Source organism: Typopeltis vanoorti, chromosome 26, assembly GCF_054136105.1.
Source record: "Typopeltis vanoorti isolate ZY-2024b chromosome 26, IOZ_Tvanoo_1.0, whole genome shotgun sequence".
NCBI lineage: Eukaryota > Metazoa > Arthropoda > Arachnida > Uropygi > Thelyphonidae > Typopeltis > Typopeltis vanoorti.
Genome location: NC_143574.1, coordinates 7,532,097 through 7,558,412, shown reverse-complemented (window position 1 = coordinate 7,558,412; position 26,316 = coordinate 7,532,097). Strand labels below are relative to the sequence as shown.

General features: G+C 36.4%; 1 protein-coding gene across 3 annotated transcripts in view; it reads left to right on the top strand.

Annotated features, from left to right (window-relative positions):
* Positions 1–460: 460 nt before the first annotated feature.
* The window catches only part of LOC150092298 (phytanoyl-CoA dioxygenase domain-containing protein 1-like), a 138,530-nt gene continuing 112,674 nt past the window's right edge, over positions 461–26,316 (top strand). Inside the window, exons 1-2 of one of the 3 annotated variants that reach the window (XM_090414892.1) lie at positions 464–749; positions 24,451–24,588. In XM_090414892.1, the coding sequence (XP_090271018.1) occupies positions 723–749; positions 24,451–24,588 (165 nt within the window). In that variant the 5' untranslated portion in view covers positions 464–722. Of the gene's footprint in view, positions 750–22,038; positions 22,091–24,450; positions 24,589–26,316 lie in introns of those variants that run through there. The other 2 variants (XM_090414893.1, XM_090414894.1) reach the window with 2 other exon arrangements.

Genomic DNA, 26,316 nt, shown 5'->3' with positions numbered 1-26,316 from the left:
CATCGCGGGAGGATACCTCCAACTGTCTCAACCACTACATCGAACTTCTACTAAGAACCATCTCCATCAACGCCATCTATCGTCTTAAGCTTTTCGTGCTATCATATTCATGAAGATGAAATATATTTAGAAGCTGCTTATTTAATATCTTAACATCATTCGCAGTAGTAATCATTTTACTATTCTACCATTCACCAACCAATATCTTTATTCCATTTTTTTTTTATTCTTCTAATGGACACGTATCGGAAGAACTCACTAAGTTTTTTTTTTTTTTCCCTCATCATCTAACAGCTGAACATATTACACTTCTTGCTAAGCGAGTGTCCTTTCTTGCCTCATGTACTGCGTATTACCGCTCGTTTTGTGCTAACTCCATAATGCCTTTTTCTTCTTTCTGTTTGCTTGCTTAACTTTTTCATTCAGCCATGTCGCAACTATTTATTTCTTCTGACTGTATGTTCTTTGGAATGAAGCTCCTCGAAATCCGAATGTTAGGAATCAAAATTACACAATCTGTTTGCTCTTAAACTCGAACTTTATTCTTGACGTCACAGTGCTTTTATTTGTTTATTTATCTTTGTAATATAATCTGTTGGTTAAGTGCAGTCTCTTTAAAGTTATGTATAAATACAAAATTACGTCGGTCGTTGAGAATAACATTCTTTACTTATTTGCTTTCAATAAAATATTTCATATTATATCATATCGTATTATTTACTATGATTTCACGAGGTGATATTGAAAAGGTGAAATATTTTATATGAATTTAGTATTTTTAATCATTATATTTATCTTTTATTACTTGCTGTATTGGAAATAATTTAAATTCTTTTTGAGATGTGCTGTGAGTAGGCTTATATATTTTCGCTTTACACACAATGTTGACTGTTCATGAGTATGTTGACTCTGATCGCACAGACGCACCAGATACTGGTTCACCATCCATATTTGGATGGTGAACCAGTTACATATGGAGAAATAGAATATGTTCTAAGTCAAATGAAAACAGGTAAAACATCAGGCTGATCAGAGCAGTCCTATCGAATTGTTAAAGAAATTAAATGAAAACACAATTAATGACCTAAATGTTATTTTTAATAGCAAATCGTAATTGTATCCTGTATCATAGATGTTATTTTTAATAACATCTATGATACGGGATACATCCCAGATGATCTAAGGAAATCATCTTTGTCACTATTCCCAAAATTCCAAGAACTTTTGAATGTTCATAATATAGACTAATAAGTTTAAAAGCCATGTTACAAAATTACTACTGAGAATAATCCTAGAAAGAATAAAAGGCACTTTGTCAATAGAAATAGAAGACACTCAATCAGGTTTTCAAAAAGACAAAGGTACAAGAGAAGGAATTTTCAATTTGAAAACATTATGTGAAAGAAGTCTCAATAACCAGAAAAACATATATCTTTGTTTTGTTGATTACATCAAAGCATTTGATTTAATAGATCACAAGAAATTAGTAATGCATTAAAAGGAAAAGATCTACGTATAATTACAAATATATACCGGCAAAGGTTGGTCGATTGGTAGAGCCTCTGCTACTAATGGCTCAGTTAAGTAAGTTTGAGCGCAGTTAGTAGTTGGAAGGGGACCAATCGTTCGATGCTGTTGGCACACTCTCCCTCGATGAGTCTTTGGACTCTCTGGAGGTGTCAAATAATAATACTGGAATCAAATAGCTTCAATAAGATATAAAAATGCATATTCTGACAATGTTGAAATGAAAAAAGGACTAAAACAAGGATGTGTCTTATCACTCTTACTGTATAATATATATAGTGAGCAAGTTTTTGAAGATGTTTCAGAATTGAAGGGTGTAAAAGTCAGGGGTAGGAACTTCAGGTATGCAGATGACACAGTCCTTATAGCTGAATCTGAAGATGATCTTCAAAACTTAGTCACAGAAATTTACAACAGAAACTTAGACATAAGATTAATTATTAACCTAAAGAAAACAAAGTACATGATTATATCAAAAGAACCAATAAATAAGAAATTAAAAATAACTGTTAACAAAAAGAAAATTGAACAGGTTCAGTCTTTTATATATTTGGGACAAATGTTTACAGATGGAGGAAATTCAATTAAAATAAAAAGAAGAATAAAGGAAATAGCAAGAAAAGCCTTTATTGATACGAAACTGTTCTAACATCCAGAGATATTAACATAGACACAAGAAAAAGATTAATAAAATGCTATATCTGGTCAAGTCTTCTCTACAACAGTGAAACATGGCCTCTAAATAAAGAAGCAGAGAAAAAATTAGAAGCTTTCAAAATATGGACTATCAGAAGAATGTTGAAAATATCATGGACAGAGAAAATGAAAAATGAAGATGTTTTAAAGAAATAAAAAATGAAAAGAACATTAATGAAAATAATTAAAGAATGAAACGTAAATATTTTGAATATCTAACTAGACAAAAAGGCATTCAGAAATTAATATTAGATGGGAAACTGAATGGAAAAAGAGGGAGAGGTAGACCCAGGAGAATGTGGTTTGAAGGCATTAAGGATTGGACTAGCATGAATTATCATAGATGTTCCAGAGCAGCAAAAGAAAGAAAAAAGTTCCATGACATGAAATGAAATACTGAAATGTTGCCAACCTCCTTCTAGGGAATGACACTTGAAGAAGTATGTCCAGCTAGAAGGTTTTATTTATTTTATTTTTTTTGTGCTTCTAGAGATTTAGGTTTGGAAATGGAAGGTCTGGAAGGTGTCAAACAATAATTCCCTCCTACACAGTTTCATTATTTACTTATTTATTTTATAGAACAAAGAACATGAATTTTTCATTCTGTTTTGCTGAAATACAAAACAGTTTAGTTAAATACAAAAATAGGGATTTAGCTAAGCCACTGATTATACAACTATGATTCTTGTCAGTTACTGGTGGTTAATAAATCTGCCAATAGAAAAGTCATCCCCAAGCTTAAAAAATTAAAATGTTTGCTGTTATTGTCTGTTACTGTTACTGTCATGTCTAACATCTACCTTCAGAACAACATCTAACTTGTAAATCAGTTATCATGTAAAATGCATTTTAGGTTTTCAACCAAAACGGTCATTTCAAAAATATTTGGATTGCTTTGGCTAAGTGATTGCCCTGTAATAATTGGGAAAAGTTTATTATTGGATCCAAGCCTTGTATGATTTAAATTGTAATAAATAAAAAAATCAAAAGTAACTTGTAGTCTACCCATGGTAATAATGTACTATATGGTGGGACTCAAAAAAAAAAAAAAGAAAAAAAAAAGGAATTTAGGTGTATACTCTTAATTGCAGAGGATTCCAGCTGATTCAGACACACAAGTTTTTTTGAGACCCACAAGAAAATAGATTATAAACATTTGCACCATGGGTGGGCTAAGATTTGATTTCAATTAAAGCTGCACAAGGTTTGCTTGGGTCCAGTTGATGTCTTCCCATCCAAAACAGAAGGCCTGGATGGGGAGACATATCAGTTTGTAACTCTTTCCCATCCCAGTGTCAAAGGGTAAAGAAGGGTTATGTATTGATGTCTGCATAAAAGTTTAGATTCAAATCAATCACTATTGAGTATTAATTGAGAAGATGAAATTCACTAGATAAGAAAAGTATTATTTTATTTATTTATTTTTAGGTGAATGGAAGTCCTAAACTAGAAACACTAAAGAAGAGATTAGCGTTTCGTATACAATTGCAATACATTAAGTATTGCAATAGAGAGTGAAGATGGATGTATAATATTATTATTATTAGCTGACACTTCCAAGGAGTCCAAAGATTCATTGAGGGAGGGCACCTACTCTACAAATCTCACTTCGAATGAAAAAAACCTGCTTCTTACTCCCCTACTTACACCCTCTTTATACAGTTTCCAGGGATGACCTCTGATTCTCCACCACTCGGTCCACCAACTACAGCAAACTGCTCATCTACACCAATACCATCTACTGCCCACCACCACCAATAGTATTTTCACAACCACAAACATGTATGCCGCAGCCTTTTGATTGGAGAGCAGAAATGCTAACCACTCAGCCAACCAGACCAGCATATAATCCTCTTATTCCAAATGTATAATCCTCTTACTCCAGATTTATTCTGCTCATGTTGATTCACTATAACACCAAAGTAGTTATGCATTTGTTCACCTGCTTTTCTAGAGATATTGTAATCCATGATGATAATGTAATAGTTGTGGACATGGTTTATGATAACAGATTAAGGGAACATAAATAGAGATAAAGGGTGCACAATCTATCAGAAAGATCCTTTCAAATTGGAAATGAGGAATGATGATATTATATTTGTCTTCACAAGTTGCCAGACTCATTATTGGAGGGCCTTCTATGGTTGAGATGAGTTAATAAGAAGAGATATCATAGGGAGCATCACAAAATGGAAGAAGCAAGAATGCCATCCATCAAGCTAAAGATGTGTTGCTAAGGATATGGAGTAGGCATTTTGTATGGAAAAGAGTGAGTGTGATTGATTAAAGTGTGAAGCTAGAAAGTGTGTTCAGTGTAAGGCATATTATTATTATTATCCAAGACCCCCATGGAGTCAAAGACTCATCTAGGAGGTCCTTTTATCATACACACAGCTCATCATGCCGTGCTTTAAACACACCAAATTCTCTGCAGACACCACACTCTCAGGAAAGGCATTCCAATCATTCACAGCTCTGCATGAAAAAAAACTGCTTCTCACTCCCCTACTCACATCCTCTTTATACCGTTTCCAGGGATGACCTCTGGTTCTCCCCTGATCTCATCTCCCACTATTTTCTGTAGAACCTCTCCAGCATTGATCCTATAACAACCCCTTAATAACTTGTAGGTCTCCCTTAATAACTCATATCTCCCCTCTTCCTTGTCCACCAGACTCTGCAAGTTGATTCTTCTCAATCTTTCCTCATACTCAATATTCCAGAGGTTAGAAACTACCTTAGTCAGTTGCCTCTGGACCCTTTCCAACATCTCTTCATCCTTCTGAAAAACAGGTGACCAAATCTGCGGCCTAATCAAAGCCTTATACAATGGAACAAGAATCTCCTTACTTCTACAAGTCAGTGTGCTCTGCTTAATTTCCAGAAGCCTTTGTGTTGTCTTCGCAAATTTGGCTATGTGTCTCCTAAATTTCAGATCCTTATCCACTATCACCCCCAGATCTCTTATTTCCTCCACCTCTCACAATATATCCTCACCAAGCATAAATTCTGCATCCCATCTTTGTTTCCCAAATTTTAAAACCTTACATTTTGCAATATTGAACTCACATTCCCATTCACATGTCCAATCACTCAATTTATGCAAGTCTTCTTGTAAGGCCACAACATCTTCTCCACTCTTCATGGTTCATCCCAAGTTTGCATCATCTGCAAACAACTGAATATCTCCATCCAAATCTTCACCAATATCATTATTATACAAGTTAAATAGTAATGGCCTTAAAACAGACCCCTGAGACACACCACTAGTAACTTTCCTTTTCCTGGATATTGCTCCCCCATACACAACTTGTGGATACCTATCAGATAGCTAGTCTCCAATCCACCAATTTAATATCAAACCCCATCCACTCCAGTTTGATTATCAACTTACCATGCGGTAATCTATCAAAAGCCTTTGCAAAATCCAAGTATATTACTGTGTATCCTAACCTTTAATAAATCCATGCTGTCAATGAAAGTTAATACCATTATTGTCAACCCAATTCTGAATCCTAGTTCTCACAAGTTTCTCCAACCACTTAACTACAACACCTCACACACACACACAGATAGGCCTATAGTTTGATGCTTGAGTTCTATCACCACCTTTATGAAGTGGCACAGAGAAAAAAGGGCATTCTTTTTGCTTCATTACCTAACTGCTGTTCATACCTCTCTTTAGCTACCCTCACTAACCAAGTCACCCTCCTTGCCTGGGCTTTGTGGACCTCATGGAATTGGTTATTTCCACTTCTCTTATGCTGCCTCCATAATGCCCTTTTTTTCCTCTGTATCGCATGCTTAATCTCTTTATTCATCCATTTCACACCTATCTTATTTAACCTTCTCACCCTTGGAATTCAGACCTTGCATCTACTAGATAGTTTTTGAAAATCCCCAAGCTGCATTGATCTCTTTTCTAGCTAACTCCTCATTCCATGCTACACCTGCAAGCTGTCTCCTGAGCTCTTCATAATCACCCCCCCTACCCCTTGTAGTTTCACGTATCCCTTTTCTTACAGAGGTCCTCACACTACTGGCAACCACCCAGGTAATCACCTCATAGTTACTCTCACCAATTGGTTGGTGATTTGACACTTCATTTATAATTACATCCTCTGATGAGATGACCAAATCCAAGATCCTCAGTCCTCATGTGCCCTCTGTTACATACTGTCTGAGGTAGTTATCCCTCAAAAACTGGATCTACATTTTCTTTACTTCCAGTTGCTATCTCATCATTCCAGTCTATATTGGCATAATTAAAATTGTCCATAACTCTTCTTATTTGCTTGGCTAATTTGATTATACATTTCATAGTCACTACCATCATCATTTCCTGGTCTATAACAACATCCTACCAAGTATTTCATTCCATTCACCTCTATCTCACGCCATACTGCCTCAAAACCACTGGCACTATTTCCCTCTTGCATCTCTACTTTGTATGGACATAACTCTTTCTTTACCATTAATAGCACTTCCCCCCTCCCTTTTTATCCCTTCTATCCTCACAAAACACATCATATCCTTCCATCTCTATTCTTGTCAGGATGTCGTCCTTATCTAAGCATGTCTCACCTATTCCAGCAATTTTTGGGTGAAGTGCAATTAGTGCAACCATTTCATCTGCCTTGTTTCTTACACCTCTAGCATTTGTATATAAACACAACAACTCATTCCTGGATCTACAGCTGGTTCCACTGATAACTCTCATTTGATGTGATCTCTCCATGCTTGACTGGGGCCATTTCTCTTTCTGCTTATTCATTTTAGAACCCTCTTCAATTCCAACTGTTTCCTCTTGATCCCAGGTCATTCCATTCCTTTCCTGTCTACACACGCTCTCACATCCTCTTGGAGCATCCACCTTTCTCACACTGTGTACCCCTGTTCACCCTGAGCCTCCCAATTTCCCTGTTCATCTTGCACACCCATTCTGTCATTTTCCATGCTCGTACCACTTACTTCCTCATTCATAACTTAAAAAAAAAAAAAAAAGAGCTGTCCCTTCATGTTATTAGCATGACGCTCTAACCAACTGAGCTAATGGGCCACAGCACTTACAATATGAATAAGTTCATATAGTAAGCCAAATATTTTGGCATTCAGACTGAAACATCCTATTATTATTATTATTATTATTAAACAAGACCTCATGGAGTCAAAGACTCATCTAGGAGGTCCTTTTATCTCACACACATCTCATCATACCGGGTCTTAAACACATTCAAACTCCTTGCAGACACCACACTCTCAGGCAAGGCATTCCAATCATTCACAACTCTGCACGAAAAAAACCTGCCTCTCACTCCCCTACTCACACCCTCTTTATACAGTTTCCAGGGATGACCTCTGGTTCTCCCCTGATCTCCCACTATTCTCTGTAGAACTTCTCCACCATTGATCCTATAACAACCCCTTACCAACTTGTAGGTCTCTATCATATCTCCCCTCTTCCTTCTCTCCACTAGACTCTGCAAATTACATCTTTTCAATCTTTCCTCATACTCGACATTCCAGAGGTCAGAAACTACCTTAGTCAGTCGCCTTTGGACCCTTTCCAACATCTCTTCATCCTTCTGAAAACCAGGTGACCAAATCTGGGCACAATAGTCCATGTGTGGCCTAATCAAAGCCTTATACAATGGAACAAGAATCTCCTTACTTCTACACGTCAGTGTCCTCCTCATCATTCCCAGAAGTCTTTGTGTTGTCTTCACAATTTTGGCGATGTGTCCCCTAAATTTTAGATCCTTATCCACTATCACTTCCAGATCTCTTATTTCCTCTACTTCCAACAATATATTCTCACCAAGCATAAATTCTGCATCCCATCTTTGTTTTCCAAATTTTAAAACCTTACATTTTGCAACATTGAACTCACATCCCTATTTGCTTGCCCAATCACTCAATTTATTCAAGTCTTCTTGCAAGGCCACAACATCTTCACTACTCTTTATGGTTCGTCCCAACTTTGCATCATCTGCAAACAACTGAATATCTCCATCAAAATCTTCGCCAATATCATTAATATACAAGTTAAATAGTAATGGCCCTAAAACAGATCCCTGAGGCACTCCACTAGTGACTTTCCTTTTCCTGGATATTGCACCCCCATACACAACTTGTTGATATCTATCAGATAGCCAGTCTCCAATCCAATGCACTAATCTAATATCCAACCCCATCTGCTCTAGTTTGACTGTCAACTTATCATGAGGTACTCTATCAAAAGCTTTTGCAAAATCCAAGTATATTACTGTGTATCCTTCTCCTCTGTCCAAGGAAGCAGTCACTTTATTGTAATAAGTAAGTAGATTACTAAAACACGACCTCCCTTTAGCAAATCCATGCTGTCCATCAAAGATTATACCATTGTTGTCAACCCAACTCTGGATCCTAGTTCTCACAAGCTTCTCCAACAACTTAACCACAACACCTGACACACAGATAGGCCTATAGTTTGATGCTTGAGTTCGATCACCTCCTTTATGAAGTGGCACAATCTTGCCCTCCTTCCACTCTTTAGGGACTTGACCAAGTGCAAGACTCGTATTAAAAAAATATGTCAAGGCAGGTGTCAACCCTCTGGCACATTCCTTCAGAATACGCGGTGATATATTATCAAGTCCCACAGCCTTATTTACATCTAGTTTACTCAACTCCCCAAACACCTCTTGCTCACTTACAGTCAGTCTCTCCTCCCCATCATCAACTGCTCTTAATCTCTCCATGAAGTCACATTCACAAGATTGAAAGATCTTTATGAACTGCTCATTAAGTATCTCCATCACACATTCTGCAACAGTTGTCTTTATACCATTTCCTCCAATCAATGTCATCCTTCCATAATCATTCTTTCTTTTGCTGGCTACATATCGAAAGAACTCCCTAGGATTCTTTTTAGCTTCATTAGCTAACTGTTGTTCATACCTCTCTTTAGCTACTCTCACCAACCAAGTCACTCTCCTTGCCTGGTCTTTATAGAACTCATGAAATTGGTTACTTCCACTTCTCTTATGCTGCCTCCACAATGCCCTTTTTCTCTGTATTGCATGCTTAATCTCTTTATTCATCCATATCACACCTAACTTATTTAACCTTCTCACCCGTGGTATACATTTAGACATTGCATCCACTAAATATTTTTTGAAAATCCCCCAAGCTGCATTGATCTCTTTTCCAGCTAACTCCTCATTCCATGCTACACCTGCAAGCTGTCTCCTGAGCTCTTCATAATCACCCCCCTTGTAGTTCCACATATACCCTTTTTTCACAGGGGTCCTTGCACTGCGGGCAACCACCCAAGTAATCACCTCATGGTCACTTTCACCAATTGGTGGATGATTTGATACCTCATTGATAATTACATCCTCCGATGAGATGACCAAATCCAAGACCCTTAATCCTCTTGTGCCCTCTGTTACATACTGTCTGAGGTAGTTATCCCTCAAAAACTCAAGAAACTCATTTTCTTTACTTCCAGTTGCTATCTCTTCATTCCAGTCTATATTGCCATAATTAAAATCACCCATAATGATCACCCTTTTCTTATTTGCTTGGCTTATTTGACTATACATTTCACTATCACCACCATCCACATTACCAGGTCTATAACAACATCCCACCAAGTATTTGATTCTATTCACCTCTATCTCACACCATACTGCCTCAAAACCACTGGCCCCATTTCCCTCTTGCATCTCTACCTTGTATGGACTTAACTCTTTCTCTATCATCAATAGCACTCCCCCTCCCTTTTTACCCCTTCTATCCTCACGAAACACATCATACCTTTCCATCTCTATTCCTGTCAGGATGTCATCCTCATCTAACCATGTCTCACTTATTCCGACAATCTCTGGGTGCACAGGCGCAATTAGTGCAACCATTTCATCCGCCTTGTTTCTTATACTTCTAGCATTGGTATACAAACACAACAACTCATTTCTGGATCTACAGCTAGTTCCACTGATACCACTCACTCGATGTGATCTCTCCATGCTGGACTGGGGCCATTTCCCTTTCTGCTTCTTCATTTTAGAACCCTTTGCAATTCTATCTGTTTCCTTTTGATCCCTGATCATCCCATTACTTTCCTCCCTACACATTCTCTCACCTCCTCTTGGAGCATCCACCTTTCTCACGCTGTGTATCCCTGTCCACCCTGAGCCTCCCCGTTTCCCTGCTCCTCTTGCACACCCATTCTCTCATTTATTATACTCACTTCCACATTCATTTCCACTCCTTCAATCTCTCCTGTCTTACTCTCCTGCTCTTCCACATCACTCCCCTCTCGATCTGATTCATTCTCTCTATTCACTTCTCTACCTTCCAGCAGCAGTCTCTCCAAGCGACTCACACCATAACCACTCAAATGCAGTCCATCGCTCCCATACAGCTCACTTTGTCCCTCAAACTCATTCCACACATTAACAAACTGTACTCCCATCTCCTCACACATTTCAGCCAGAATATCATTCATAATCCTTGCTCTCTGCCTCATTTCACCACAATCATACCTAGGCAACACACTGACCACCCTTCCTGTCACACTATTCTCCTTTATCTTTCCAAGCAGTCTCCTGACATTCATTTTGACATGCTCTTTGTTCTCTCTCAAATCATTCGTACCAATTAATACAATTAACTCTTTTGCTCGTTCCCGCCTCATATTCAATGCCTCAATCACTCTACTCATTTTACTGCCTGGAAAACATACCTTGTGCATTTTATCCTCTAGCACACCTTTAATAATGGAGTCGCCATACAACGCCACTCGCTCATCTTTTGTTAACTCTTTCATGCCATCATGATTTATTTTAATAGTTTTGACCTGAATTCTCTTAATTTCATTCCGCATCCATTTCATTTCTTGCTTCATCCAATCCAATTCACCTTCTGAACCTCGCGACACATTCACTCTATCATTAAATCCTTCTAACTTTCTAACTCTCGACCCCCTCTTCTCACTTTCCCTCTCATTCATCCTTCTTTGTTTCCGTACTTTCGGTCCAACATACGTCCAACTTTCACTATCATTCTTCTCACTTTCACTCTCACATATCTTTCTTTGTTTCCATACTTTCGGACTAACATGCGTCCAACTTTCGCTATCATTCTTCTATGCAGATACAACTTTTCATGCCATGCAGATATGGTAACAATAATAATTAACTATTCAGGTATTGTGAGATCTTCATTACCCAAGTAATTTTGTAAAGTGATATGCTCGACAAGTTATTTTTCTCTTTTTAACTCTATAGCTTCAAGTCAGACAGACAGACAGACATATTTAACGACCATAGCATTAGGCTCAATTTGCTTCAGTATTTTATTGTATTTTTTTTACATGAAGAAATCAATTTGAGCAAAATTGCTACAGGTCCTATTTGTCACTATGATGGTAATTATGCAACTTTTTTTAGACATATTTTTTTTTTTTAGTTGTTAAAAACTCTACAGCTCAGTGGCCCAAATTTAAGGAAAGAATACAAATGTTGAAAGAATAAATATAATGAATAGAATTGCAAGAAAGATGTGAATTTGAAAGAGGAAAGAATGCAGAATTTGATGTATGAAAATTCTATATAGATTTTATTTGAAAACAAGAAATTAGCTTCTTGTTTCAACCTTATTTTATCCAAGGAGCTAACCAGAAGTTTGAATAATAAATATCTTCATTACTATGCTAATTTGTATATAGAGGCAGTTGACTTCACATCTAGTTGAACTAGTATCCCATAATGCACAGCACACTTCCTTCTCAGGTACGTCTGTATAATGCCAGTCATTGTAGGAATGTTCATAACTTATACCAGTTTCAACTTTGAGGTGAATAAGTTGTTCAAAAACCTGTCACTATGTTTTTGAACAACTTATCAATGGTTTCAAGAACTATTAGGTTCAGTAGAACTATACAGTGGTGTATGAACCTCAGAAGTGATCTGAATAGATCTCTCTTGGCTCTCCCTAGTTTATTCCTGCATATTGGGTCTCCTTAGTTCTCTTGCCAAACATCTTTATTACATTGCAATATTTGTTCAAAAACTTGCCACCAGTCCTCATATTATTAGTTTAGTATTAAACTCTGTCAGTGTTGTTGAATATTTTTATAGTTAAGTAGAACTCTGTCAGTGTTCTATGAACCTAGTGAGTGACCTGAAAAGATCTCTCATTGCTCAATCTAGATTACTCTGGAATGTTAGATCTCTCTCTAGTTCTGCTGACAGACAGCACTATGTTGAACTTTGGTTCTTTTCATTAGTAGGCAGCATCTTACTCTCTTCAAGATAGGCACCCTCTGGATGTTTAATCTCTGCATTCATCCATTTCGCACCCAACTTATTTAGCATGATCCTTGGAATACATTTAGATATTGTTTCTATTAGATAGTTCTTGAATATCACCCAAGTAGCATTGATCTCCTTTCCAGCCAACTCCTCATTCCATACTACACCTACAAGTTGTCTCCTCGGCTTCTGATAATCACCAGAAGTGATTTCCTCATAGAGGTCCTCTCACTGCTGGCAACCACCCAGGTAATCACTTCATAGTCATTTTCGGAGAGGGATTTGATACCTCGTTTATAATAAAATCCTCTGATGAGATGAGCAAATCCAAGAACCTTAATTCTCGTGTGCAGTTCAATTGCATGCTGGTTGAGGTAGCCTGAAAAACTTGAGAAACTCATTTTCTTTACTTCCAGTTACCATCTCATTATCCCAGTCTATATTGCCATAATTAAAATTGCCCATAATGATTACCCTTTTTTATTTGCTTGGCTAATTTGATTATGCATTTCATAGTCACTACCATCCACATTACCAGGTATAGAACAACATCCAACTATTTCATTCTGTTCCCACCAAAACCACTACTACCATTTCCCTCTTCCATCTCTACCTTGTATGGACATAACTCTTTCTCTGTCATCTATGGCACCCCCCCACCCTCTTTTACGCTTTCTATCTTCACGAAACACATCAAGTCAAGATATCATCCTCATATACTGTCAAGATATCATCCTCATCCAACCATGTCGCACTTATTCCAATAATTTTTGGTGGAACAGACTCATTCAATGCAACCGTTTCATTTGCTTTCTTTCTTACACTTCTAGCATTTGTATACAAAAATAATAGCTCATTCCTGGATCAATAACAAGTTTCACTGATGCCACTTATTAGATGTGATTTCTCTATACTTTCATTGAGCCATTTCTTTTTCTCCTTACTCATCCCAGAACCTGTTTTCCCTACATTCCAGGCCATTCCATTCTCTTCATGTCTACATTCACACTTTCACTTCCTTTTTGGGCATCACTCTTTCTCACGCTGTGTTCTCATGTCTACCCTCAGCTTCCCTGTTCCTCCGTATATATATATATATATATATATATATATATATATATATACATATATATATATATATACAGGGTGTCCCAAAATTCACGCAAGAAGTAATTTTGATAGAAAACACAGGTTTTTAATTAAAAATTGTAGTTTCTTATTGATTCATAAAGTATACAGTATAGGGTTATGCATGGAATAGCATATCGGGTAAATGGCCTGCATGGCTTTGCTGGCACGTATGCACTCTTGTGTCGAAATTTTCCATGACCGTTTTGCATAAATGTGGCTGAATTTCGTTGATACAGCACTCAATTTCCTCCTTCAAGGTGTGGGTGGTCGTGGGCTTGTTGGCATAAACCTTAGACTTCAAAAAACCCCAAAGAAAAAAGTCCAACGGCTTTAAGTCACATGATCTGGGCGGCCAATTCTGATCAACAAAACGGGAAATTACACGACCAGGAAATGACTCATGCAGTAATTGAATTGTTTCTCAGGCTGTATGGCATGTGGCACTGTCTTGTTGAAACCACATGTCGTCCACATCCATATCTTGCAATTTAGGCACAAAAAACTGGATTATCATGTTGCGATAGCAAGCACCATTAACTATTATTGCCTTACCAGCCGCATTTTCGAAGAAGAATGGACCGATGATGCCTCCAGCCCAAAATCCGCACCAAACAGTGACACGTTGTGGGTGCATTTGTTTCTTAACAATCACTCGTGGATTTTCTGAACCCCAAATGCGACAATTTTGTCGATTAACGAAGCCATCAAGATGAAAATGAGCCTCATCGCTGAAGATGATTTTGTTCAAAAAATAAGCATTCACTTGTTGTTGTTCCATAATCCATTCAATGAACTCTCTTCGCTGTGTGTGGTCAGTAGGCTTCAGTTCTTGAGTAAATTGAACTTCGTAAACATAAAGATGAAAATCTTTCATGAGAATACACTGTAGAGAGCTTCTCGAAAAGCCCAATTCTAGACCACGGTGTCGAATTGATGTCCCTGAACTCTCAGCAACACTCTCGCGAATTGCTTCGATGTTTTCTATTGAACGACTTGTTGAAGGACAGCCAGAGTGTATAAGATCACTAATTGATCCAGTTTCCTTGAATTTTTTAATTAATCTTTTCACAGTTGATGAAGTTAAATCACTATTCTGACCATATTTTGTACAAAAATTGCAAACTGTAGCTGCCAAACCTTCATTAATTTTAAAATATTGCTCAACAATGAAAATGCGTTGTTCTTTCGTGTTTAAATCTTGTGTGAATTTTGGGACACCCTTTATATCCGCATTACCAGGTCTAGAACAACATCCAACTATGTATTTCATTCTGTTATCCTCAAAACCACTATATATATATTTATATATATATAATATTCATCAAAGCTTGATTTGTTTCCTCAGTCTTCAGAAAAGGCTGGTTATATTCCACTAATTCGAGCCCTACCCAAGGGCCTATGAGTTGTGGAAATACTTTCTGAAAATGAAAGCTGTGCCGAACAAAGCGGCCTTTTGCAGCTGCCCAATTTTTAATCCATTTAACTCGAGTGCTTCTAGATGTTTTTTCAATGTTTTAGGGATGGCGCCTAAAGCACTTATTATTATGGGAATATTTTGTCAATCCGACAAATTAAGCGCCTAAAGCACTTAATATTTTGTCAATCCGACTATCTCCTGGTACTGATATTTCAATAAACGTAACACCCTTGTTTTCACTTTTTTCAACCACTGTAATATCGGGTGTGTTGCATTCCAAACTTTTGTCAGTCTGGATTTTGAAATCCCAGAGTATTTTAGCTTTTTCATTCTCAACCACTTTCTGGTGAACTTTATGCTTCCAATAGTCTTTAGATATTTCAAACCCATACTTTTTACATAAATGCCAGTAGATTATCTTAGCTACATTATCATGCCTTTTACGGTACTCAATTTGTGCGATTTTGCTGCATCCACTTATAATGTGGTATACCGTTTCTTCCTTTTCTTTGCATAATCTACATTTATTGTCTTCTTGAATTTTTTGTATTTTTTTCCTTTATAATGTTGGTTTTAATGGCCTGTTCTTGTGCTTCAAAAATTACCGATTCTGTTTCTTTCTTTAGTGCTCCATTTCTTAACCATTGCCAGGTCAAGTTGCTGTCAGCACTGTCCTCTATGCTGTGAAAGTATTTTCCATGCAAGGCCTTATTTTTCCATCTTTCAGTTCTAACTTTTACTTGGTTGGTTTTGTATTCCAATTTTGTCTCCATGGGTTTAAATAAACCCTCTTTCCTTACCTCAGTTAGAAATTTTTCCGTTGTTTGCTGCAGATAATCATTTAAATTTCGTTTTTCTTCTTCAATAACTTGCTTCACTTGTAATAATCCCCTACCTCCTTTTTTTGCATGATAGATATAGCCTATCAATGTCACTGCGAGGATTGAGGGCATGGTGCATTGTCATTAATTTTTGAGTTTTTCGATCTAAATCTTCCATCTCTAGCTGGGTCCATTCAACAATGCCTGCTGAATATCTCAGAACAGGTATGGCCCAGGTATTAATTGCTTTTATCAAATTTCCAGCATTAAGCATTGACTTAAGGAGTTTTCTTAATCGTCTTCTGTATTCTGCTCTAGTTCTTTCTTTGATCTTATTGTGCAGAATTTGTGATGCTTCTAAAATTCCCAAATATTTGTCGCTGTCTTCGAATTTTATTGCTTTGATTATTTCACCATTGAGAAGCTCGATTTCATTCATGCCTTCAAACTTTCCTCTTGTTATTCCAGCAATTGCACATTTGTCTAAGCCAAAATCCATTGATATATCTTGACTGAAAATGTGCACAGTGTTTAGCAACGATCCGAGTTCATTCTCTGATTTTGCATACAACTTCAGATCGTCCATGTATAAAAGGTGAGATATCTTTGCACTCTTTTGCGCAGTTTGATAACCATGAACAGTTTTATTTAGAGGAGATAATGAGTCTCCTTGAAAGATGCCCCTTTTTATGTTTACCTCTCCAATTTTAATCAATGTTGTTTTCCAGTTTTTCATGTTGGATTGCAAAAATTTTTGCACGTTTTTGCTAATACCAAATAGTTCTGTGCATTTTAAAATCCAACTATGAGGCACTGAATCAAACGCTTTTTTATAATCTATCCAAGCCATATGAAGGTTGGTTTTTCTACGTTTGCAATTTTTAAGAATCATTTTATCAATCAGCAATTGGTCTTTTGTGCCTCTTGAATTTTTGCTGTTACCTTTTTGTTCAATTGGGAGAAGAGAATTTGCTTTAAGATAGTTGTATATTTTATCAGCTAGTGTGCCTGTCAGTAGCTTAAAAGTTGTTGGCAGGCAGGTTATTGGTTGGAAGTTTTCTGGGTTTGGACCTTTTTCTTTATCCTTTATGATCAAAATGTTTTCCCTGCTGTGAGCCACTCTTCTTTGCATTTTCCTTCTAAAACATCATAAAATTGGTTAGCAAGTCTTTCATGTAATCCTGTTAGATATTTCAACCAGTAGCCATGTAATTCATCCTTCCCGGGTGTTGACCAAGTTTTTATTTCTTTAGCTTGCTTTTGAACCATTTCAGTTGTTATTTTCAGTTGGGCCATTTTTCGTTCTTGAGATTTGTTCGTAATTTGTTCAATCCATTTTGCCTTGTTATTGTGCCTCTTAGGGTTGTCCCATAGGTTTTTCCAAAACTTTAGTGTATTTTCTTTGTCTCTGGTATTTATATTTATATTTTCTTTAAGGTTATCATTCCTACAGCAATCAATTTTCTTGTAAAACTGGTGCTGATTTGCGCAAAACATCGAATTTTGCTTGTACTGTTCAATGCGTTCACTGTATTATCTTATTTTAGCTGCAACTGCAACTGTTTTTTGCTTCACTTCCTCTAATACTTCATTAAGTTGTGTTCCAGTATTATATCTCTTTATGAGGTTATTTTGGATTTTTGTGTTTTTCAGCTTCTTTTCCTTAAGGTTTTTCAAATTGCTCACGTCTGCTCTGAGTTTAAGAATTTTATTCTCCAGTCGATGCTTCCATTTTGGTTCCTGAACCTTACTGCTTTTGGGTTCACTAATCTTATATCCTAATTCAGATGCTACGATGTAGGCTATTGAGTACATAAGTTGATTCGTTTGCCCAATAGTTCCAGTAGGAATATCCCTTGCAGCTTTATTGGCCTCTTGTAGGAGTTCCTTCAGTTTTTGTTGAGACACTTGTCTCAATACTGGAAGCCTAACTCATTCCTGGTTGCTGTTCATTTGCTCGATAATTTTTCGTGCGAGTTCTTGTTCCTCATCTGATAGCTTCCTTTCAACTATTTGTATATTTTCAAAATTTTCAGCATTCTACACGTTGGAATCTGGTTCTGCTTCATTCATATTCTTGGTCACTTCAGGGTCAGTACGGTCTCCTTTTACAGCTTGAGGTTTCAGTGCTTCCAGCTCAAGTTCACTAAATACCTTGCGTTTGATAATGAAGCTGTGTTGCTGCATCAGCCTTTCGAATGAAATTTCAGAATTTGGGTGTCGTTCAAGCCAAAGTTGGAACATTCATTTCTGAAATCCTCTAACTGATGGGTTTGAACTGTAGAAGCACTGCATGACTTGTCTATTTTCAGCCATGCTCCACTTTTTCCTAGTAAATACTTTCGAGGTCTGTGGATCTTGCTCCTGTAGCCCATTTGTCACTGGCTGTCCAGGAAGCCTATATATATATATATATATATTATACATATATATATATATATATATATATATATATATATATATATATATATATATATATATATATATTATACATATATATATATAAATATATATATATATATAAATATATATATGTATTCATGAGCATTGACTCGGTTACTGTGATACATTTAAAAAAGATATTTAATGACTATCAAACCGAGAATAAGTTAGAAAACTTTAATGATAAACTAGTTTCGGCTTATTATGGCCTTCATCAGGTATCTTTGTAGATAAAAGAAACAATAATAAAAACTGAAGACTGAAGATTCTAAAAAACTGAGAAGCACAGATAAATTGCAATACATAATTGAAATAAAAAATGTTATATTAAAATTCCATTTGTTCTATTTATGTGCCATTGTTTATTTTATGCGTGGTGGTAGACTCTCGAGAACGCCAGTATTGAACAACAGCAGTATGGCTCTCAGGGATGTTATAGCTCAAATTACTATTCAAATGCTCAGGATTAAGGACAATCGTCCTGGATTCCACTATCTTTCTTTCAAATTCATCCTTGCAACAGAAAATGTTCTCAGATCTATCCCATGAAACTGAGTGATCTTGAAAATTATCATGAGGATTGTTAGAGAAGAGAACATGGCTGGATAAGGCACTGGCATTTGATCTTTTATAGGAGATGTCTCTTTTATGCTCATCCATGTGAAGTTCAACAGATTTATTAGTTTGGCCATAATAAGGAACATTACAGTCACACCATAGTTTATATTATTATTCCTGATACCTCCAAGGAGTCCAAAGACTCATCGCGGGAGGACATCTTCAACTGTCTCTACACCTTACCTCTACTACGAATCAACGCCATCTACCGCCCACCTCCAACACCACCACAACTAGTAATTTTTGTCTGTAAATTGCGTGTGTTCTGAAGGGCTGATTTGTATGTATGCGGGATGAAAAACCCGAGTTTCCAAGAGAAAAAACCCTGCTACCTCCGTATGAGATCGGCTAACTCACCATCGATTGAAACCGACCAGATAAAGATTCCTCCCGTCGCGACGAGAATCGAACTTAGGCCTATTCCAATTGAAGGGCTCAATGTACCGTCGTTCTTCCAATTGCGCTACGGAGGCGCTATATACGCTGGGATATTTTAGATTATGATGCTTAGGTTTAGGATGGCTTATATGAGATCTAATTTTTGGAAGAGTGGTGAATAACATTCTGATTTTGTACTTTTGAAGTACTTTTGCCAATTTTTGGGAGACCGAACTGATGTATGGGATTGAGATGTTACCTTTAAAATTGGTAGTTTCTGTATTGTGGTGCCTAGGAGGATCTATAAGAAATTTCTTAATTGTTCTTTTATGATATCCATTTTGTTCAAAAATATGTGAGAGGTGATTAATTTCTTTTTGAATCTCATCTGGATCGTTTAAAATAAAGCGAGCTCTGTGTCCAAAAATAGAAATAGTTCCGAGTTTCTGTGGTGGAAAATGATGAGAAAGACTGTGAAGATATCTATTAGTATGTGTTGGTTTTCTGTACGTAGAGATTCTAAATTTTCCAGAACAGCTTGAGAGTTTTATATCCAGGAAAGGAAGGGAGTTATACGTTCTAGTTTTGCCGTGAATTTTATATTTGGATGCTGGCTATTTAGATGATGTAGAAAATGCCCTAACACTCTCACTTCCTCAGATGACAATATGGCATTTATCTAAATGCCTCTACTCTTCCATATTCATATATAACCATTCTCTTGCATAAAACTTTCTTCTCTTAACAAATACACTTCAAGCACCAAGATATTCCAGACCTCTCTTTTGATATGTTCTTGCTATATCATGTCATTAATGAATGGCTTTTCTCATCTCTGCATTATCCTATTTGGGCAATATGTTTGCTGTCTTCCTCTTACATTTTTCTGCTGTACAGAAAAACATTGACAGGAAGTCTCTCATCACTCAATTCTTGCTACCTCTCAAGGTCATTCATACCAGCTATCACTGTTGTCATTCACATTCTCACCTAATTTCATTGCATGGAGGTTCATTGAATCATCAAATCTTCATACATCTAGTTTCTCACAGCTCCATTCATTCCTTGCTCACCTGCATATCGTGCTTTCCACTCTCTGACCTGTCATATTTGATAAATTGTGATCTTCTCTGATCACAGTTTATCAAATATTATTATTATTATTATTATTCCTGACACCTCCAAGGAGTCCGAAGACTCATCGCAGGAGGATACCTACAACTGTCTCAACCACTACATCGAACTTCTACTACGAATCATCTCGATCAACAGCATCTATTGCTCACCACAACTAGTATTTTTTTGTCTGTAAATTGCGTGTGTTCTGAAGGGCCGATTTGTCTGTATGCAGGATGAAAAACCGAGTTTCCGGGAGAAAAAACCGTGCTACCTCCGTATGAGATCGGATAACTCACCTTCAATTGAAATTGTCCAGATAAAGATTCCTCCCGTCAAATATGACATCTTATATTAATTATTGAGCAGAACTTCACTGTCTTCTGTCTTAGTAACACAATTATGTTAACACAGTGCTTCTGTAGTTCTGCCAGTTCTTTTCCATTGATAATTCTCACATTATCGATTGTGCCTATATATCTGCTTAGTTCTACTAGGGCGAGTCAGCATCCTATTAGTTATATATTATTTCTGTTAATTTCAACCTCATACAAAATAGCAGTCCTTGTTAGCTGAGTTGCTAGCATGTCCAATCTCCAATCATCAGGCTGCAAGTTCACATTCTACTGTGGACATGAATGTTTGTGGATGTCTCTAGCTGGGAGATAAATTTCATTACCTGGTATGAGACCCTCCCCATTTATTGGAACCTAAAGTGACTTGAAAAAATTCCATGTCTAGTCTCTAGAGCAAGGTCCAGATTGTGTAAAAAATATTTTTAAGATAATTAAAAAAGCTCTGCATTTATAACCTTTCAGTTGGTATGCTACTACATCCTCTCTCTCTCTCTCTCTCTCTCTCTCTCTTCTGCACCCTTGTTTTCCCATGTTTCATTCTGATTTTCATTTATAACTTTCTCACTCTCACTCATGCATTCCATCGCTCCGTCTTTTCATAATCAGTTTCTCACCTTTGCATCCACCTTTCACCTGTGTCTATAACATGCTTCTCAATTTCTCTCTGATTCTTAGCCATGCTCATTTATTTTGCTAATCCATCTTCCTTAAAACCTTTTTGAGCGGCAATGAATTTTAAGTAAATAGTTATGAACTATTATCATGACCACATTGTGACTGTAAATCAGATAAGGTAAGCATTTCTGTTGAAGCATGCATTGATTAGTCATATATGAAATGAAAGAAATGTGGTTTCCTATATGGAGGGAACATCCACATAAGAAACCACACTTGTTAAAAATGCATGTTGATTTCTCATTGCAAAGGATTGATGTGCTTGCATTTTTGACAGATAAAGGCAAATATAGACTATAGCACACAATAAAGTGCATGTGCACTGACTGAAATTTATGTGGTTTGTTCTACTCATTTAGTTAGATCTTCTGCTTATCATCAAGCAGTGAAGTGCAGTTAGTTATTCCTTACAGTTTTCTGTTAGATAACAGGTACTTTTTTTAAAACTGACATTTATTTATCCTTTTAGAAATGGGAAACAGTATATTGAAGATATTTGTTTATTCCTTTTTCAGATGCTTTTTCAGATTATGAAGTCAAGTCATATATTGTTAAAGATGGTAAACCATATCTGCCTCTTTCAAATTTACAGAGCACTCATTATAACAAAAATGGGTAACCAAAAAAAAAGTTATATGGTCTGTTTAATTTCAGTTGAAAAGAATTTACTTACAGAATTAACCCTTGGGAGCTTGCAGAGGTAATTTTGCAGCATAGGTCACAGTATATCTGAGAGATACATTCATTACTAGTATGTGCTAAAATGCAAAAAAACATAAAGAAAAAACACTGCAAATATAATACATGTTCGTACAAATTAAGTGGATATTGAATCCAACATTATTTCATAGCCGAATATAGAAACTACAAGAGTTTCGTGCCGAATGTATAGAAACTATAAAAGTTTGGGTGGATGCAAGCATAAGCAACCTTATGGGCAACTCGTAGAAAAGGTGCTTAAGATCACTTTCCTTAGTATTTTTCATAATGTAAAGCACATCTCCTAGAGGACATGTATGATAAATAAGCCTTTGGCTCTCTATTTCAGTAATACATGATGGTTTATTTATTTTCAGTTATAATCTAGAAATTATTGAACAAAGAATAAAAAAACAGCAACTAAACCATACTATACTGACATCGGAGGTCTCTCGGTATATCTCTCAGATGCAATTTACTGTCAAATATCACAAACCTTTACATAACATGTATTAAACCAAACTGACAGCAAAAAAACAGTGCGGAATATCACTCGTAACATATGAATGCACAGCTACTCATGACCTCCAAGCGATACACTGAATTGTGTAAGAATATTTATATTAAACATTTTGCATGTATCTGTCAGATCAGCTGCGAGCCCCCAAGGGTTAAGTCAATACTTTTATGATGATATGATAGAAAAGTTTACATCTCAGAAACGAAAGACTGAACTGATATATAAATAGAACTATTTTTTCTTAATAAAGTAAGTTTTTTCATATAAAGTTAATGATTTTTAATAACATTGTCTTGCCACAGCATACTCCTGTCAACACCAACAATATGCCACTGCTTAAACCATTCCAATCCCTTTCATTGCTTGCTGCCTGTGCAGTGAGTAATGAAATTTCTTAAAATTCATCTTGAAATTCAAGACATATTGTACATGCAGGTAAAGCTTAACAGAATTGCTTCATCAAGGTGCAAAATTCTAGCTGGAGTATCTCACGGTTCTCTTCTGGCCCTAATACTGTTTACAACTTATGTATCAGACATTCCTCTTAATTCAAGAACAACCATTATGGCCATTTATGCCAACGACACCGATATTCTAGCAAGGTCTCTCAGCCCTCGCCTGGCAATCACTAGACTCCAAGGAAGTATCAACATGTTGGAAAACTGGTTCACCAACTGGAGGATTCAAGTAAACCTCCTCAAAAGCTCAGCCATGCTATTCTCTATAAAAAAAGGTCTGCATTAAAGAAGACATCTTGCTCTCTGGTCAAAAGATCCCATGGCAATCAGAGACCAAATATCTTGGGGTACTACTGGATAAGAAATTCCTTTTTAACAAGCACATCAATCTCATTGGCTCCAAGACTTCCAAAGTAATAGCTCAGCTCTATCCAGTGATCAACCGCAAGAGCAAACTGAACTTACAAAATAAATTACTACTTTACCAGATGGTCATACGTCCAGTTATTACCTACAGCTCACCAGCATGGAGTCACACTTCATGATCAAACATTTCAAAACTACAAAGAATTCAAAATAAGTGCCTAAGGAATGATCCTAGATGCCCCATGGTTTATCAGAAATTCACAGATTCATCGAGCAACTGGCATTCCATACATCTCCCTTCTTTGTGATCTCGCAGAAAAATTCATCGTTAAGTCAAACTCACATTCAAATCCGCTGATCATACAAGCTGTCAATTACAATGAAACAGAGTACTACAAATACAAAAGACTGAAGGCTATTCTACCCCCCATCTGATCATGGCTAACACAACTGCCCCCAGAGGGCGAGCTTAACTGTTCACAAAACTCCCTTTCCTAAATAACTTCCATTACAGACAAATGGGAATATGAAAAGCACTTGTGCTTCACCCATCCTGACAGTAGCATTATGCCTGAGTATTACCTCTGGGCTACTGCTGATGAGACCTCAATAAAGATCAAAACAGGTCTGGGTAGTGGCCCTTCCCATAACATATAGCATTATACAAGTGTAAGGATATGTGCTTTGCATTATGGGATGCTAAGGCAAGTGCTTTGAAGTTATTATCCTCTTCATACAAGTTGCTCCAGTCTTGAAAATACTTCAGTTGCAAACTTTGTTTGCTTTCACTTGAATAAAGGATTAAACAGGTATATAATTTGATGGTATCTTTAATTTATTGTAGCTTAACAGATAAGTTCAAGTTAAGTTAAAGATGTTGCAATTTGTTCTTTATTATAGAATTTACAAAGTATTTCTTTATTCTACTTCAGTTTGAAGATGAAGGTTTTCTTGTAATTCCACATTTTCTAACTAATGAAGAGGTGGATTCTTTAAAATTAGAATGCCACAGATTAATAGATTTTATGGATCCATCTGAATGTTCAGTTTTTACTACAGGAAATAAACAGGTAAATTTATAATAATGTGTTAAGCTATTTTAATTTGCCATATAAATGTCATTTTAAGAACTTAATTTGCTTTAACAACTATGGAAATGATCTAAGACAGATTATAAACAGGTGCGTTTTGGCATCTGTAGTGGAGATTATTTTTTTTTATTATTATTGTTATTACCCCAAGACCTCATGCAGTCAAGGACTCATCTGGGAGGTCCTTTTATCACACACAGATCATCATACTGTGTCTTAAACATAATAAATTTAGTTTAATCCTTTATCCAAGTGTGTGCAAACAAAGTTTGCACCTGAAAGTATCTCCAGGACTGGGGTAAAGTGGTACAACACCAGGCAACTCCCTGCAAAGGTGGAGCAAGCTACCAATACTCTTATCTTAGTATCTCCCATAATGCAAAACACATCTCCTTGCGGATATGTATAATGTTATGCATTAAGGGAGGGGCCACTACCCAGACTAGTTTCGGCCTTTATTGAGGTCTCTTCAGTGGGAGCCTCCTGCATGGAGAATACATTCTTTGAAAATACATGAATGGAGGCTGCTCCAAAAAGATGGAAGCATATAGATTGATTGAAGAGGAAGAATTTGTTCTGTGAGTTTGAACCGTTAAAAGGTATTGCTTACCCCTGTAAGTTTTGTAAAAGGATTAGAGAAGAGTGGAGTAATTCTTATTATTATCACAGGTTTCTCCATGGAGTCTGGAGATTCATCGTGGGAGACCCATGTTAAATTTTATACACACAAAATCCAAATATGGGCCAATTTTCAAATGAGATAGATACCAGTGGACCAGGAGAGAGAGAGAGAGAGAGAGCGTATAAAGGTAACTTATTACAGGTGCCCAAATTTTTAAGGCAAATGGAGAAATATGCTGAGGATTAGAAGACTTACGTATACAATTAAATCATTAAATGTTTTGTGTTTGGAATGATAGAAATTTATCAAGATTGTCAATGTAGGAAGTGATTCTTGATATTTCTAAGAATTAAGGAAATTGATTTCTTCTGTGGGTAGAACCTTTCAACTGGGAGGGAGAAAAAGAAAAGAAAAAAAAAACTTGTGTAGGGAGGGATAGGGTTAACTAGACACTTCAGTCAATAGTTTTGGCATAACTGGAAAAGGAAGTTGAGATTTTGATGATAGCAATTGCAGTATTCTTTCTTGTACACCACACTTCTTGAGGAACCTAGATTAGATTTGGGATGAGAATTTAAAAATAAAAAAAAAATGCAATAGGCATATTGAAAGTTCCTGGCAAGTAAGTCATTTTATGCTGGGAGAGAATACAAAGAAAAATATAAGAAAGTGAAGCAATGTGAAGACTAGGTAAACAAATGGGAAGACAAATGGTAAACAAATGATATGTACATGGAAAATAAATATCAGGAAGGTGACAAAATATTATGGAGGCTATTGAAAATGCTTAGAAATGGAGGAAGAGAGTACTCCGAAAGGAATAATAATAATAATAATAATAATTATTATTATTATTATTACTTTATTTATTTAATTTCTAGAATTCTTGAGGGACAAATGTCTTAGGCAACATGTAACAGAGGGAACAAGAGTTTTGGATTTGATTATAGCATCAGAAGAGTTGATAATAATTGAGATGACATCTCTCCCACTAGTTGGAAAGAGTGACTGACCATGTGGTTTTAACCTGGAAAATGAATAGACATGCAGGAGTATCAAAGAGACAGTAACTTATGTGAAATTAT